Raw genomic sequence first — 17,803 nt, forward strand, 5'->3', positions numbered from 1 at the left:
TCCCTCCACTTTTCCTCATCTAGCACAAGTATTGTTCTCACAGTAGTTTCCTCGTTCACGCTCTGGCATAAAAACAGATATCATGAATTTTGAGTGTGCGATATTGAGAGTGAGGGTGATCACAGTGTCATTTGTTTTCTCTCCAGTCTGCTGATAAAAAAGGACAATGAAGGAGTAGCAGAGAGTCTTGCACAGATACGCACACACACACGGTCTTGTACTTCTTACACTGTGTGTGTGTGTGTGTGTGTGTGTGTGTGGGAGGGAGGGCCTACATGGACATAATGCTTTCCCTAGCCCCTTACCGTCACCGTTACCATCACAACTAAATGCCCCACCTTAACACTAACCCTAAACCCAACCTAAAACCAATTCAAACCTAACCCTTCTGTTCTGATGGTATGTCAAAGACGATTATGTTTTGTGTTGCAGAGACATCTACTGAGGTTAGCATGCTAACCAGCTAGCTGCAGCCCACTCTGTCCTGTAATACCACTTTGTACCTCAAGAGGCAATAGTCCAATAGTGCAGCACCCGTACTCTCAGCTGGAAGATGTATGCAATTTTGCTTTGTCTCACAAGCTTTCTTGGCTTTTTTACTTTAAAAATAAACAAAAGAACTTGATATTCTTATAAATATTTTCCTTATTAAACAAAAAAATAAAACTGTACATGCTCTGAATTCAAGTTTTGCTCTTTTGCCAAACTAAGGAAACCTTGATAACTCATCATAAAACATACTTCACTCAAAGAAACAAAATAAAACTCACGAAAACCATCCTGACTTTCTACTTTTACAACAATGACCCACTCTGGTTTGGTTCTTCGAGTTACATGTGAAAATATTCCAGCTCTAGATGCTGCTTTTCCACTCTGGTGATGATCGACCTTCCTGCTTCATGGCTCACCTCTCTCTGCCTACCGTGTGTTCATTGTCCCTGGAGGTAGCGTCCTGTTCAGTCCCTGTAAATCACCTCGGTACTTGGCGTCAAACTGGCCTCCCAGAGGCTGTGTTCAGTCTCGACCCAGCCATGTTCACTGAAAGGCTGCTGAGCCTGGTTCCCAGCTTTCAGTCTTGGCAGGCTCAGTCAGCTTATAGGGCCACTAGCTGCACAGCTAACTGAACTAATTAGCTAACAGCAGCTAGTAGTTACAGCCAACAATAGCTACAGCAAAGACTATAGGGAGCAGCACCTTTAAAACCAAGTCTTAACCTCCAAACAGCTCTTTGAAGTTGTGAGGACCCACTAAAATGTCCTCACTTTCCAAAGATGTCCCCACTATGGTCCTCACTACGTAGCAAGGTAAGTACATGGACACACACACACACACACACACACACACTCTCTCAGTGATTTTTTTTTCTTTTTAGTAAAGGTCTTTCACAACTCAGCGTAACATTGTGAGATGGTAAACCTTCTGTTTCTGTCACGGTTTATTAGTTTCATAATCACATCACATCTCCCCAGCCACCACCCACCTGGCCGGCTTCACGACCCCAACCTCCCCGCCTTTCTCTTCCTCCTCCTCTTCCTCCCCTTCTGCTGGGGGAGCTTTTATGTTCGCTGACTGTTCCACTTGCAGAGTCAGTGTAAATACACACACGCACATACTGACACACATGCAGCCTCTGTAATATTGTTTCGCCCCTGCATTACACATGATTCTGTGTAACAGTTTACCCACCCCCCTAAATCAAGTGTAGCAAATTTCCCCCCAGGGAATTGCAATACACAATTTGTGTGTGTGTGTGTGTGTGTGTCTGTGTGTGCGCGCGCTTGTTTTTGCTTGGTTGGTGTCAAGGATTTGTGTGTTTGTGTGGGCTGTGCTCAGTAGCGGTATGCAGTAGTAGGTTCAATAATGATGATAGATTAGATAATAGCCATCGGGTCATAATGGGTATTGAACCTGTGTTTCCTCATGAGCAGATTCCTCTAATGCAGGAAGGGAAGACACAAATGCATTTTATATTTAGAAGCATGATTGAATTCACATTGTCCATTAAATAATTGCATTATTTGTTTTGTTTTCTAGTGTTGTTCATCGGCCTTGTGCCGCTTCTCGTTATTTTGAGCTTTTCCCAGGAGTGTATGAGGTTGGTATAAAGTGAAACCATTGACTGTATATATACAATATACAAAAATAAAGCAAAAATATATAGCATATGACATATTGCGTTGGAGACGTGCTGATTTGGCCAAACTGTAGCATGAATATGCAGTATGCAAACATAAGCAAAATCTGCAGTATGCCAAAAATCTCCAGTGAGATTTAATCTTTTACTCAGGTTCTACTCAAATCAAACCATGTTGCTAACCATTCTGACTTCATTAAGGGTCATCTACAAGAATGTGAAGTATCTACAGAAGCATCATATTCAATTACTAACGGAGGCAAGTATTCATTGAAGTCTCTCCAGCCTTTTCCCCATTAAATAGAATAGGACACACTCAAACTCTGACGCTCATGTATCAATGTGATTGCCATAATAGCACTCAAAGAGCGGTCACAAGCAAGCTCAATAGCTCATTTTGCTTATAAGGACCAGGGCTATTGATATGTTGATTGACAGTGAGATAGACCAATCGGTCAGAAGCCTCACTTAAACAGTGAGCAGGACACCAGCAAGGACTGGGTTAAACTTAGCACATTTTTTTTTTTTTTTTATCACATTCTCCCCTCTTTCCCACAGCGGCTGATATGTTGTGCCAGATAGCAGTTTCCGGAGATAAGGACGGTCCACAGTAGATGGTGAATTTTCTCACAGTGACTCTTTCTGTAGTTTGATAACGAGGCGTGGCTAATCTCTTTCAAACTGTCATACCCCCTCTCTTTAGTTGCAGGTTAGATACCTATCATCATGGTCCTCGCTGGAGGAAAGTGTAGTTGAGTCGGTTTTGTAGCACTGTATCACCTCCAGCTATGGAAACAGGGCACTTGCAGTCAGCCCCAAAGGACGACAGAATGTGACACCTTTGTGATGTGGAGGAGGTCATATTCCACTGTCCATTTTATGAAGAGCTTCAAGTCGAGCCTTTGTTAAAAAGACCTACTGGACATCCGAATGTATTTGGCATGTTGGATGAATGTAGACTACAGGACATATTTACATACAAGGCGTCTGACTTGACTTGAGAGCATTGTATGTGTAATTTGTTAAGTTTATATCTGGTGTTTTGACATGTAAGCAGTGGCCTGTAAGCCCATGTAGGCTGGGTGTATGGCACTTGAATAGAAATACTCTACTACTTGATTCAGTTTATCTAAACATTAGACCAGTTTTTGCTCCTCGTCACAGTCCTCTATAGTTGTCCAAGTGCATTTTTGCTCAGCAAAGCTTAAGCTTAAATTGAAGTGGTTGAAGCTACTTCTTAACAATTACTGTATTGCTGCATGTCCAGCATCAAAAATAGAATTAAATTAATAACATTAAACAAGATAATTCGTCCATGCATGACATCTGAAACAACAGGTTACAATCACACCTACGGGCAATTTTAGAGTCTCTAATTAGCCTGACCTGTGTGTCTGTCGGAGGAAACCTGAGCAGCGCTGGGATCATGAGAGATTAATCCCAGCGCACTTAATGTGCCCCCCTGGTTTGTACATTAAAACCACTTGAGACAAGCAGCCTGGAGTAATACCTTGTAGTGCTGTCTGTACTACTTAGACAATGCGAAAATCAATGCAAATCTCGAAACCAGAAAACCAGTGGAGGGACTTAACATTTGTGTTTTCTCTCAGCACTTCTGGCTGCAGAGTTTTGGATCAATTGTAACGTCAACCTCCGGCTCCTGTCTGCTAGAAGATTAATTCACAAATTCATGTGAGCCAAGTACTCAATCAGGGCTTGTCACACGTGCAGAACAGAGATTAAATGTTGGCGTCCTTTTGTTTGTCTATCACTCATTTTTCAGAGACCTCTTTTGTGACTTGGTTTGAGATGCCTGATGACATGGGTGGTGCAGATGTAATTCTACACCTCACAATTACTACAAAATCAAGTACAAAATCCACAGCTTGAAGCTTGCTGAGTGTCCACCATGCTGCTGCAGTGTGCGCCGAGACATCTGGTTTAATTAAATGCAGAGGATCTGCCCTTTAACACAGATACTTGAGAGTTTATTTAGCAACATTTCTCCATCTGTTTTTCCAACCACTTAGTGTTTGCTCCCTCTGACTTCTCAGCCTCCAGTTTCTAAAGAGCATCTTTCCTCTGACTCCTGAAAGTCCTCAGCTCTGGAGATGCTTGTTTTAATTGCAGCCTGTGAGTGTTACTATTTCTAGTGTTGGTTTTTGGCTGAGTGTGTTCCCTCCCTCAAAGTGCTGTTTGCCAAAGCTCCTCCACCCTCAACCAAAATTTGAAAGTGTTGTGTAGGTTCTCCTAGCTTTCTGTATTCCCTTTGTTTTTCTTCAACCATCTTTTTCCTTGTCCTTCCCTTTCCTCCTTTGTCTCTCGCAAATCCCTCGTCTCTCACATCTCCCTCTCAGTGTCCAAGCTGATGTAGTGTTATGTCCATTGAAGACATGGCTGGAATAATGATATCCCTCTTAAAGTGAGGTCAACACAGCGTGGACTGTCAAAGCCAAGGCAAAGGACGCACACGATGAAGGTCAAAATTAGCAAGATAACTCATTCACATAGGGATAAATCAGTTTAACTGCCCTCTGTCCTCTTCACCCTTGAACCAGCGGTCGGCGAGAGCTGTGTGGTGTCAATGGTCTGATCTAGATTGAAAGGGTAGGGAGGCGAGGGGAGGTCTCAAAGTGACAGTAGCACTCACACTAACCCTGCTTTACTGTGTTTGAAGATGTTGCAGTAGAAAAAGTGGTTGTTAGTGAGAAGAAGGTGGTTGTTAGCTGAGACTTAATCAGGTACAACACCCACATCTGCTCTTGAGTGGTGTCCAAAAGAAGATATCACATACTGTGATTTACTGGCTGCAGAAATGCTAAGTATCGTTCTAAATGGATTTCTAAGTTAAAAACATTCTTAATGAACATGGTTTATCATTTTCATGGCATGCTTGTGGAGATATTCATTCAAGATACATTTGATTTCAGATAAATCTCAGGTTCAAAGAAATTTTCAGCATTGGCATGATCAGATTAGAATTAACCTTCACTTTGATAAATAACACTGTCGGACTCGATGCAGCAGAACCATGAGTTCTTCTTTGCCAAAACTTGACGCTTATATTACCCACAGTGCAATTCAACCTCCAACAGGTCGATCAGAGGTCAGGGTGTCATATGCTAGTAATGCTAATGTATGCTAATGTTACCTCAAACTGCAAGCCTCAAGCAAAGATGAGGAGTGGTCACATGCGATTTGTTTTTCATTTTCAAACTTGTAATCTTTACACCAAACCGACAGCGACTCAAGTGGTCTTAAGTGCATTTGTCAGATTTGATGCAGCTCTCTGGAGCCACAAAATGAATTATACAACTGTTTTCACATATGCAGCAGCACCCACCAAGAGCAGACTTTGATGTGTGAAATCGGCGCACTTCCCCTTTTGGAAAATGTCTTTTTTTTTCTGTTTGTGCAGCAAGCACGACTAACCAAAATGTGATCTAACTCATGATCTAGGACATCAAAAAGCAAATCTGCAAATTTGTTAAACAATAGTAATAATAAATGATTCTTTTAAGTAACTAGGAAATATTTTCCGGAGTCTGCTTGTTTGCTTATTTATATATTTGCTTATTTACCAGTAGTTGTTTGTCTTAATTATATTGTAGTTGTCTGTTACTGGGCAACAAGTGTTGCTATCCACTTTATTTCTTGTTTCATGTCTAACTCTTTCCATATATTGCGTTCAAGGGTCATCATGGAATAAGTCTAAAAGTCTACAACAAGGACTTCAGATAGCAAAGCTTATGGATGACTGTAGCAAATCTGTGCAACAACTGTCAGAATGGAAATGGAGGGATGAGCAAGTGCGTTGTCTGTCTTCACTCTCGTACAGTTTAGTAGTTAAACGTTATCTGTGCTGTCAGTTTGTCATTACCCCATTCAGGCAAATATCAGCAATGTTTGAGGGATGAGCTCATATTCTGTCTCTGAGTCATCAGACAACTGGACTCAGGACGATCAATAAGCAGAGCAAACACACAAAGGACTGGTAATATATTTACAGAGTGAACAGAGGGAGACAGAGATAGTGTGAGATGTAGGAAGAGTTAAATGGCTGCAGGATCGAGAGTTGAATGGAAGCAATTGACCCTGAGTTAAAGTGGAGGAAACAGTTTGGCGGTGTCTTGTCAGTGTCATGGTACCCTGACATCAGATTGATACTCTCCTGCTGTGTCGATATAATAATAATAGTACCTGTTTTATCGGGGTCAAAGATGGACCCCTGTATGTGACAGTGAAGAAGAGATCTGGATCATGTTCTTATGTGAGTGGATAAATGCTGCTGCTGTAGAACCAAAGATGGACGTGGGTTGAAGCTTAATGTAGAGAACAGGACTTCCAGGACGTTTGTCTTTTATTAAATCAGAGTAATATGCTCAATGATGTTGGTAACATCTCGATTCGTAGACATGAAAGCTGGCACAATAGTGCAAATGAAATCAGATCTGGTATGTTAGCATATGCTATCAAAAGATTTTATATATGATGTTGCAAACAATTAAGTTGTGGTCTTTTTGGTTAATGGTCCTCCACGTCTGATAATATTGAGCTACAGGTGCAGCGTTAGACCAGTTTCAGTTACTGCTCTCATGTTTGTGTGCTAAATATGAAGCTATGGCCAGCAGCTAGCTAACTTAGCTTAGCAGAAAAACTGGAAACAGTGGGAAACAAGTAGCCTGGCTCCGTCCAAAGGTAGCAAATTCCACCTACCAGCACCTCTAACACTCACTAATTAAGATGTTGTATCTCGTTTGTTTAATTCAGTGGTCCCCAACCTTTTCTGTACCATGGCCCAGTTTAATGTCGGACAATATTTTCACGGCCCAGTCTAAAGGTGTACCAGATAAAAACAAAATAAAATGATAAGATCGGCATTAAAAACTGTGGTATTTTCTCTTTAATGATAATAATAACAATAATAATGAACGTAAATCCATTTTTTAAACCATGTCAAGAGGACCTGGCTGCAGACTGGCACTGTCAGGCACCACCTGTTTTTCAAATTATGTGAAAAAACAAAATAATGGAAATTATTTTTTCTTTCTGTGCAGCCCAGTACCAAATGACCCACGGCCCACTAGGCCGCGGCCCCCGGGTTGGGGATCAATGGTTTAATTCATACAGGAACCAAACTGTAAAAATGACAAATAGCCATTTTACAGACTAAATATTCCTGCACAGAACACTGGCGATCTAGTGGCAGCAAAGCGAATAAGTTGGAGATGGTTCAGCTTGGACCAAAATTCAGAAATGTTTGTGTTTGGGCATGTGTAACAAGTGCAACTGCATGGTCACGTGACATTTGTTGCAGGTGACACACAGTATATGGAGCGTAACATTGGTTCAGGCAGAGCACTGAAGTTGGACTTGCATTAGTCTGATATGCATAACTGCTTCATTCATGCTTTACAGTCATTGGATCATTTATCAGCTGCTTGGCTACCTGCTGACTTGTTACATCCAATCATGTTCGTACAGGTGTGGCGCACAATAATTATAACCTCTCACTTCTCACTATTATTCTGTTGATGCTTTATGCTGACACCGTTTGCCAGAGCTCACACACCTTTCTCCTCATGTGCAAAGTTTTTAATGTTGTTGATTTAACAAAGATATCATGTATGGGTTTGTAAAGGGCAGATTTGCCTTTTCCACAAAATCGAAGCATGTAACCATCCTCTGTCAGTGGTCAGCATCTTAAATGAAGTGTCTGCTGGAATTGGGAAGTGTTGAATGAGCCTGTGCCGATCTGGTCTGCTTTGTTTCTCTGCATTGTTTGAGTCATTCTGGTTTAATTTTGTCTGGGCAAACATGCCAAATTGTTCCCAGTAAACTGCCAACTGTGGGAACAGTTCTAATCAAAATCGTCCAGGTGCTCTATGCATGCAGTGTATGCGTGTGACTACAATGCCCTCGTTTGGAGTCCTTTTGAGGGCCTTTCTAGTTGCATTTAAAGGATAATTCTGGTGTTTTTCTATAGTTTTCATATTCTAAAAAAATCTAATGAACGGGCCACAGCAAACACTGAATCAGCCCATCTCTCATTTGGTTGATACAGAAGACATAAACCTAAAAAATTGGCCCCAAAGATATTGTTTCTTTAAAAAAAGAAAAAAGAAAGCCAGGTAATAAAAAACAGACAGACACCTTATCTTGTTGTCTTTACTTCTACTTCTCAAGTGAAGGTAACAACAGGTCATAGATCCATAGAAATTATCCTTAAAAAATCATTTGTTACCTTGTAATAAATATCCTGGAACACCATTTATTTTATCTTCTCTCTGCACTTCTTCCTCACTTCCTCCATTCTTTCCTGCCTCGTAGCATCTCTCTCGCTCCCTTTTTCCCTCCGCCACTTTGAAACAATCTGAAGCTGGTGAGAGGACCGACTGCACACATCGCCATAGCAACACAGCCTTAATGATGGCAACAAGCGTGACCTGAAGATTTCATTTCGTCTGGGAGAGGGATGGGGTGTGAAGCCACAGCTCAATTGACTCCTCAGTTTTGCCCTCTAATTTGCTTCCCTCTCCCTTCTCCTCGACTTATTCATCAGTGCCTGCACTCTTCCTCTTTTCAGGCAGCCAATAATGAGGCTGAATAGACACTTGATCGAGCAGGTTGGCCTCCTCTGTTTGGTAACCACGAAAGGGAAATCTAATCTAACCCCTTAACACACGTACATACCACACACACACACACACACAGTCAACACACGGCCCAAAACTAAGCTCAGTTTTTACGTCATTATGTCTGTGATGTCGGCATTTTGATGAGATAGTTTTTTATAATCTGACACCTCTTTGTGTTTCTGGAGTTGTGCAACCAGGCACAAGTGGACACAAAGATGGACGTATGAAACAGTGTGAAGGAAAAATTCAGAAATGAAAAAGTACCTTCCTTTATTTACAATGAATGGTAAAATTGACTGTATTTATATAGCGCTTCTTTAGTCGACCACTCAAAGCGCTTTCACAACACAAGCCTGCATGCGCCCATTCACACAATGGTAGCTAGGCCACCTGCTCATTACGAGCATTAACACACTCGAGAGTAATTTGGGGTTCATTATCTTGCCCAAGAACACGTCGACATGTGGGCCGCCGAGGCCACGGATCGAACCACCTTCTGACAGGTGGACGGCCGCTCCACCTGTCACAGCCACAGTCAAAGCCACAATGAAGCAACCCTCATTTAAATGATGCAATACATTCAGACTAAAATTAAACAGATTACAGCTGTAAACAGGTCATCTGTGTAAATGACTGCACTTGTGAAGCAACTTGTGCTCTACACACACACACACACAAACACGACCAAAGCACTGCTTGTTCATTTCGTCCTGAGGGCCTCAGCCCACCACTTCAGAGCAGTCTCTGACCCTGACAAACTCACTGTATGCTGCATACATTTTGCCATTGGCTGCAAGATTATTGACAGGAAACACAATTTTATTCAAATGTATACCAAGGATATGGTAATGCTGCAAGTGTTTGTTTTAGAATTACTAGCAGATTTTTTTTTTCATATTTTCTTTAGAATTTGATATCCCATGTTTCAAATACCTGATTTGATTATTGTCCGTTTCCTATGCAGTTATCAGATTGGATTATTATTGGACTAAAGTATTTTAATTCTATTTTTAAGTGCTGCACACTTGCTTGTTATCGGTTACCTTTCTTTTCCATGTGAAACGGCATATTACATGGCTGAAATACTTAAAGGCATCCTGTGATGTTCTCATGGAAACAAAGAATACATTCAGCAACAAATGTGTTGAATGCATTTCCATCCTCATGCTGTAAAACATTTGCAAAGCCAGTTTTTGCTGAGTATTTTAAATTGTGCGTCGTCTCCGTCCATGTTTGCAAGCTTCTCTGCTTTTGTCGCTGCATCGCGTGGCTTCTTTGCACTCTGCTGCTGCCAACTGTCTAACAGCGCAATAGTGTATAATCACACTACCTGCAGGAATCACCTGCATGCATGTGCACATGATAAAACAAAACATGGCAGCTACTAGTGGTCAAAAACTCCATAGTATATCTTTAAGAAGCATCAGGTGTTGCCTGGCTCCTTTGCTCCCGGGATTTAAGATGCTGGCCATGTAAGTCACACTTCTCTGGTCTGAGTTGGGTCAGCCACTTTTGTTGTGTATCATCCCTCCTTTCTCTCACTTCATTTCCTGTCATCTCTCTACTATCAAAAAAAGGAGAGAAACAAAAACACCTGCCTATGTTCCAGTCATTTTGCATTCAAATGAACCCGTGTTTTGCAGCAGGATATAAGCTGATCTTCTGTGTACCAGTTAGCGCTCTACAACCACCGCTTTGTCCCGCTGAGCTCTGTGTACCACAGGCTGATGTTCACTGATATGTCTGGTAAGCAGATTAAACGCTTGTCGTGCTTTGCTGATCAGTCTGTAATACGTTCACTATCTCCACTGAGCTGTGATAGTTTTATGTTATCATGCGAGCTGGTCATAGGAGGACTTAGCTGCTGATTAGGATTCATATGACTGGTGCCTTATTATAATAGTGGATCCTCGGCTTTGTATTGTTTGTTTGTGTTTATGAGTTTTCAGCTCTGTGTGCTGGTGTGAAGAGCATCCATATAAGGTGGATTTGTAGTGCAGCTGTGCACTACAATATGATTATCTCATAATGTTTAAGCCTCTTCCCTAAAACGTAATATGTGCAAATGTTTTAATGTTTGAACATCTAATAGCAATATAGCGATTGAAGTCTTCCTATTACTGTGAAATCAAATTATCCATTGAGGCTCTGTCTGGAATTGCAGAGTGGTTGCTTTCAGTTTAGTAGTGCTACTCCCCCTTCATATTCATCTTTGTCATTTATGCTGCTTGCAAAGAAACAGGTAACATGCAGAAACAAACTCATTACAAAGAAGCTCTGCAGGCAGTTCGGTTTGATTGAATAGTTTGACTCGAGCAACTTTTAAAGACCATTTTTTATGTCTGCAGGATTCCTGGGGCTTGTTAACATATGGAGATTCGGTTCTCTTATGGCATTCAGATGAAAAATGACTTTCTCACTTCTTTGCAATGTGCTAAAAATGGCAATTAATGCTCCAGGGTAAAATGTGTGTGTGTGTGTGTGTGTGTGTGTGTGAGAGAGAGAGAGAGAGAGAGAGAGAGAAACAGTGAGAAAGCCACTAGTTTTTTTTTCTATCCTTCTTGTTCTTTTCATCCAGACTTTTTATCTAATCACGCTGTAGCAAAAACTAGTCAATAAACACTCTGTTTAGCATGAATAAGCAGTAATAAATGGTTTACAGCACACTTTAATGTCGCCGTAAGTAAATATAAGTGTTTGTTAATGCATTATGCACATATCAAATGCTTAGACTGAAATAACATCATGAGCACGGCAGCTTATAATCAAAAACAGTTGTTATGAAAAACTGTATGCTCACTGTTAAGACAATTACTTCACATCAATCTTATTACGTTTCCATAGCCACACCACAGTTAGTCCAATAAGACCGCTGTTTACGACTGCTCCATATCAACTGCTTTCTAACCTCCTTGGCAAAGATAAATATGTCTTCAAAGGAGAAGTTAAAATTGTTGATATGTGCTCAGGATTACATTACAGTGTGTCATTAACCATTTCTTTAATGTTGATGCAGTGCTTATGAATGCAAAATCGGGGAAGTTATAGCAAAATGTTTCTAGATGCTGCCAAAATGAAACCTACTAAACCAACAAACTAATCCTGTAAAAGCTGAACACTTATTGTGTCATTTGTGAATTAATACAGTTTCCTCTTGTCTGAAAAGTGTTACCGAATATACATTGTTAACTTTGTTGAGATTAGATCTTAATATAATTTGTTAATGTAATTTGGATGTGATTGCACGGACCTGTAGCTCTCTACTGATACATGGCTGATAATTGCTGCAAACTGTACATCTGCAGTCGCTGTAATTAAGTGAAATAGCTTGTAGCATCAAATAGGACTCACTACCTGTTTTGTAGATGGTGGTTTGCAGTAGTTTGTAGTGAGGATTGCACATTGGAAAATTAAGAATAATCAATTTTCCTCTATTCCAATTTTCTATGCAATTACAAAAGAAGTTCATTAGACAAGATTAATCAAGTGAACCATTCAAGTGCATCTGAACCAGAGAAGATAGGAATATTTTGTTTCAGTTCATTTGCTCTGTTGTAATCGGACGACTTTCAAAGACGACTTCTTTGAAATGACAGAATAATCACAGCATCTGTTACTGACGTCTGAGACAAGTGTCGATTGATCTGAGGCAGGCATGTCCAAACTATTCCATAAAGGGCCGTGTGGCTGCAGGTTTTCTTTCCAACCAAGGAGGAGCACACCAGGCCAACCAATCAACATCAAGGGATCACTGAGTTATCAGCTGAAGACTGAGATCAGCTGCTTAAATGTGTCCAGCCTGGTGTGCTTCTCCTTGGTTGGAACGAAAACCTGCAGCCACACGGCCCTTTATGGAATATTTTGGACATGCCTGATCTGAGGGTTTTTAAGCTAATTAGCCTGACCTGCTGTGCAATGCTAGGTGAATGTGTTTTCAGTGCAGTCTCCCATGTGTCATAATTGGAAGTGCGTCTGAAATCTGATTGTGAAACTTTTTGGTTTGACAGTCACTGTAATGAGCGACAGAAGGGAGAAAAGATTAAAAGTTAAAGACGGTCGGTTCTTCAGTTGATCTAAAGCAACGTGATGTGACAGTCACTCCAGCCGCCCGCAGTGCTGCTACCTTTTCAAGATTACGCTGATGACAAGAGCTGTTCCTACACATGCACAAAGATGGAAGATGCAAGTTTGTCGATCAGTGACCCATCCCAAAAAACCCTGCGGCAGCCACATGCCCAGGCATTTACATTTTTCTTTGAGGATCCCTTTTACATAAAGGGATCAGAATGCTTCACACTAGGTGCTTGTCCCATCTGTTCGATGTCAGAGTTGGAGGGTCTGTGTTTGACAGTTTCTGCTTTTCTATACAAATGAGTGAAACACCATGAAGGCTAAAATGCTTAATTTTCAAAATAGTTGCTGATTACTATCGTGTTGATTGCTTTACTGATTAGTCACTGCATTAAAGTGTGACTTTTGCTTTCAGATGTGTTTGAACAACATACTGTGTGAACAGGTGTGTTGCAGGCATGCCCTGGCCTTAATATTAAAGTGCATTTTTCTGCGTATTTAGTTTTTCTGCCTTTTGACTGCTCCTCAGGATGTGGCCTGACCTCCATGAAAGACCCTTTTTTCCTTCATTTATTTTGGCTGCTTTATTCAGCAGACTGCATAGTTGTGCTTTGAGACTCTCTTGTGCGTTGGTGCCCCCTGGAAAAGAACAGTTTCCATTTAGAAAACTGTCAGCATGTCATGCTGGAGGAGAGTTTGCTGATTTGATTAGTCATAATTCAAATGTGCCAAGCTCCACTCTCGGAAAGCATATTCCTGCTGGTGACAATGCATTCATCCTGACTGTGCTGCGATCGATCATGATTCCACTTGTTCTGGTCTACCGTCATGTCTCTATATACAGCGCAGTGTGCATGTTTGAGGGTGGTCGCTCTACACAAAAGAGAAAGCATGAAGCAGGACAAGATGTGACGCTGTGGGCTGAAGCTGGTGAATTGTTTGTCCCTGTTGGGATACATTTAGAGTCACTTCTTGTGTGTCAGTATCGATTCTGTCTCTCTGAATCTGGTTGGCACACAGGTTTGTGTAAGTGGGTGAGTTCGTATGAAGCCTGTATCCACTAATCTCTTCTCGCCTTTTCTCTCCCCTCCTCAGAAACTAAGGCTGAGCTGGAGGATCTCATGGCAGACATCAAGAAGTTGGCCAACAAAATACGCTCCAAGTTAAAGAGTGAGTACGATTTTGCCATTTTCTCCTGCTACAACTAATCGTTCTGTTCTGTATCAGTCATCAATCAAACCTTTTGCTTGTTTGTGTTCAAATGATTACATTTAGTACACAAAATTTCCAGTATTGACAAATTCTCCAATAAGTGCATTATGATAAGAAACAAGAAAAACAAGTTTATCTTTGTGTTAGAAGCTGCAGCTAGAAAATGTTTTATATAATAATTGACTGTTATACAATTAATCATTTTGTCCTCTTCTGGCTCCGGTATGAGTGATTTTCTTAGTAAGTCTGTTAGAGCTGAAACAATTTCTTAATTAATCGATTAGTCAACTGACAGAAACTTAACTATGTTCATCCCTCTTCATGCAACAATGATAGAAATGTAAAATGTGAGTGTCTGCTGCTTTTCCTTGTTTTACGTCATAGTAAAATAAATATTTTAGAGTATTGAAGACGTCCAATTGGGATCTAGGAATTGTAATCTTGCATCTTTCACTATTTTCTGAGGTTTAACAGACCAACAATCAAGAAAGTATTATGAATATCCAGAACCAGTGCCTGTAGCTGCTTAGCTTTTACATGGTGTGATGGCCCCGGTGCTTCAGGAACAAGCGAGACGTGAAGAGACAGTGAACTGTATAGCACCTGGCAGCAAACAGACAACTCAGTTTGCGCTGGTAGTTTCTGCACTGCAGTGGGCAGAGTGATTGGTGTCGCTCAGCAGTGGCTGCGATTCATATGCACGAGCACATACGAGTGTTTTTCACGCTTCATGCACACGGACTGACTCATGTTACAGTAACATACTGTGTGCAGGAGACGTAGCTGGTCCTGGATCACAGCCCCGATATGTGCAAGGACACGCTTAATATGTATCCCTGTGTGTTTATATATATGTGTGTGTGTGTGTGTGTGTGTGTGTGTGTGCATGTGTGTGCGTGTGTGTGAGGCCTGTAATCTTGTTATTCTCAAATTTTTCTGGCCCCCTCCTGCCGTGCTTGTACACATTACCTACTCTTAATCTTTCGTTTCATTTTGCTCGCTTCTCATCCCCCTCTTTCTCCTTTTTCTGGCCTGCTATATGAAGATTAGTGGCCCCCTCTGAAATCCTGTGGCATGAAAACTTCTGTGCCCCCCATATAACTAATTTTCTCCTATATAAAACACTCTGCTGTTATTCCCTGCAGGACTCAGGTGTTGAAAAATAGGGGTCAAAGAAAAAATATCTATTGACTGTATCTTTTGGGAAAGTAGAACACAACTTCAGTACAGAGAGCTAGAAGATAATAGCCCCTATCCCTCATCCCACAGCCTACAGATACACGCACACACATAGTACACACACAGTGTTGCATGCACATGTATGGACACTGATACACATACTTGTCACAAGCGCTATCAGGCAGAACAGGCTCTGCATCACAGGCCTCTAACTGTGTCACTCCTGTTCACATCAGTTGTTGCCACAGGATACCTTTGCATAATTTTGTGTGTGTGTGTATGTGTGAGTAGGTGACCTCATCCTTGTCAACCCTGGAATCAATCCTCAGGAAGGAATGACGTCATTTACTGTATGTGTTGCTTTGCGATTCTCAGTCAATCTAATGGATTCAGTCAGTAAGTTTCTTCGGAAGCAGAAGACAGGTGGTTCAGATGGTTAGTGCACTGCCTCGTGCCAGAATATTTTTCTTCTTTTATTACATTTTGTAAATCGCTTTTTTGAACTTGCTGAAGTCCTCCTGTTCATGATTACAGATGTAATCAGCACCTGAAATCACCATGTAAGGTGAGCTGTTCTGCTCCATTTGTGGGAGTTTAAAGTCACAAAAATGTCAATTAAGCCAAACAAGTGTTTTTAACCAGTGGAGAAAAGCAGGAGACAGATCTGACTGTGACACCTACGGAAGGTTTGGACCACTTGTGAATTTTCTTCACACTTAAGGGAAGATTTAAAGAACTGGTGAATGCAACAAGCACTCTTTAGTAACCTGTATGTACCACTTAAGAACAACTCCACATGGTCAGGTGGTTCTTGCATGAGGTATATCACAGTATATTACAGTGCAGAGTACTTGATGTACTTGCTTCTCCAAGAACCTGCACCCAAAAGCCTATTATAGGGTGCCAGAGCCCATTTTTAGGCAAATATGATCTGAAGCCAAAGACAATTTTCTACACAATAAACTTCTTAACTTACTAAGCGCTCACACACTTTGTAGAGTTCCAGGTGAAAACTGCCTGAATCAGTGAAGACACAGATTTAATGAGTTAAAGTAGTCAATTTATTTATTCCCACAAAGGTTTTGTTGTTGTATTGATACCACAAATCCCACTCCACATTATCTCTTGGTACTAAAATCACATTGAAGTAGATTAAAGCTGTTGTTATTGTGCAGGAACAATTTTAGTACAATGTGTGCTTCGAGACAAGGGTTATTATCGAGCAAGAAAGACTTCCTGGATTTGTCTATGACATTCAAACAGTGGACAACATGGTGCTAGGGGTCTAAACGGATATGTGCCAAGACAGCAACACAATGGCTGGATCAATCAGGATGGATCAATAAATTGATTTTAATCTATAAGTATCAGATTTTTCAGAGAAATGTATCAGAACTGCCATATTCATAAATGTGAAATTGCTTGCCTTACATGCCTTATTCACTGTTATGTTCTGCTGTACGGTAAGATAAGCTGTTCACCCTGTTGGCTCGAGCTGTTTGCGTAAACAGGGACGTGTGCAGTCCAGCGAAAGCAGCCGCAGGTGTAGACATCTCAGAAAATGTCCCTGAATGTGCTGGTCTCATCTCCGTTTGAATGACAGAAAAATTGGAAAAATGTAGATGAGCAGGCTCTTACATCTCTGTATGAGCCAGTAATTGATTGAGTACCTCACATGTCCTCACGCCGACAGTCTCTTTAATTCACGTTATCATGCTCGTTATGCAGCGGCTCCTTTACAATGACTCCCTGAGGTTAGAGTGTGAGGGAGCAGTAAGGAAAAGTGCTTCTTACGGGCAAAAAAAAAAATCCTCTGAAGAATAAAGAAAAGAGCAAAGTCATCCCAGTAATTTACACCTTGATAAATTTCTTAATAGTCAGGCTTCTGCCTCACTTCCAGTTATTCTCTGTCCATCAGAGTGACTGATTTGATGTGTGATTAGTTAACATTTGTGTCACACTGCAGCTCTCACACATAACGCACTCTCAGTATAACATCATATTATCATACTGCAATGTAATAACCCCATCTGGCTGTAAGCTGTTTTTGCTTCAGTTTCACGTTTTAGGTGGACGATCTGTCTCTCAGTGCGTCCAACACTTCGGTTCAGAGAAAGATGCTGACCAGACTACTGCTCAGTTTTAGTGTGAAAATTAATGGAGGATTTTTGGTGATGATTTTAACCCTGAGCAGCTTCTCTCGTGCAACCATCCGTTCAGTCTTTCCCTTGACCAATACGTGATGAGGTGGCTCAAAAACAAATGGCCGCATTTCTATGAAACTACTCTTGATTTTGTGATTTTCTGATGACCCCCTGATCTGTCTTCTTACACCGCCCTCAGGTCAAAAAGTCAGCAAAGCTCTGTATGTCTTTCTCTCTCTCTCTGTATTTATTTGGCGGATTGCCACAAGGTTTTCAAGAACATTTCTGCTCTCATCAATCCAATTCTTCATTGTTTAAGAATTTTTGGTGCAAGTGTGCCACACTCAGATTCACTCTTTAGTTTGCTTTTACTGCTAAAACGCAAAAACACCAGTTGTTTGATCCAGCACTTTGAGTTTGTGTGG

The 17,803-nt window shown here is 41.1% G+C and overlaps 1 protein-coding gene across 1 annotated transcript in view; it reads left to right on the forward strand.

Annotated features, from left to right (window-relative positions):
* The window catches only part of stx1a (syntaxin 1A (brain)), a 49,840-nt gene that overhangs the window by 20,159 nt on the left and 11,878 nt on the right, over positions 1-17,803 (forward strand). Inside the window, exon 4 of the mRNA XM_041940785.1 lies at positions 13,939-14,013. Coding sequence (XP_041796719.1) covers positions 13,939-14,013 — 75 coding nt within the window. The remainder of the gene's footprint in view (positions 1-13,938; positions 14,014-17,803) is intronic.

The sequence above is a fragment of the Chelmon rostratus genome, chromosome 7 (assembly GCF_017976325.1).
Source record: "Chelmon rostratus isolate fCheRos1 chromosome 7, fCheRos1.pri, whole genome shotgun sequence".
NCBI lineage: Eukaryota > Metazoa > Chordata > Actinopteri > Chaetodontiformes > Chaetodontidae > Chelmon > Chelmon rostratus.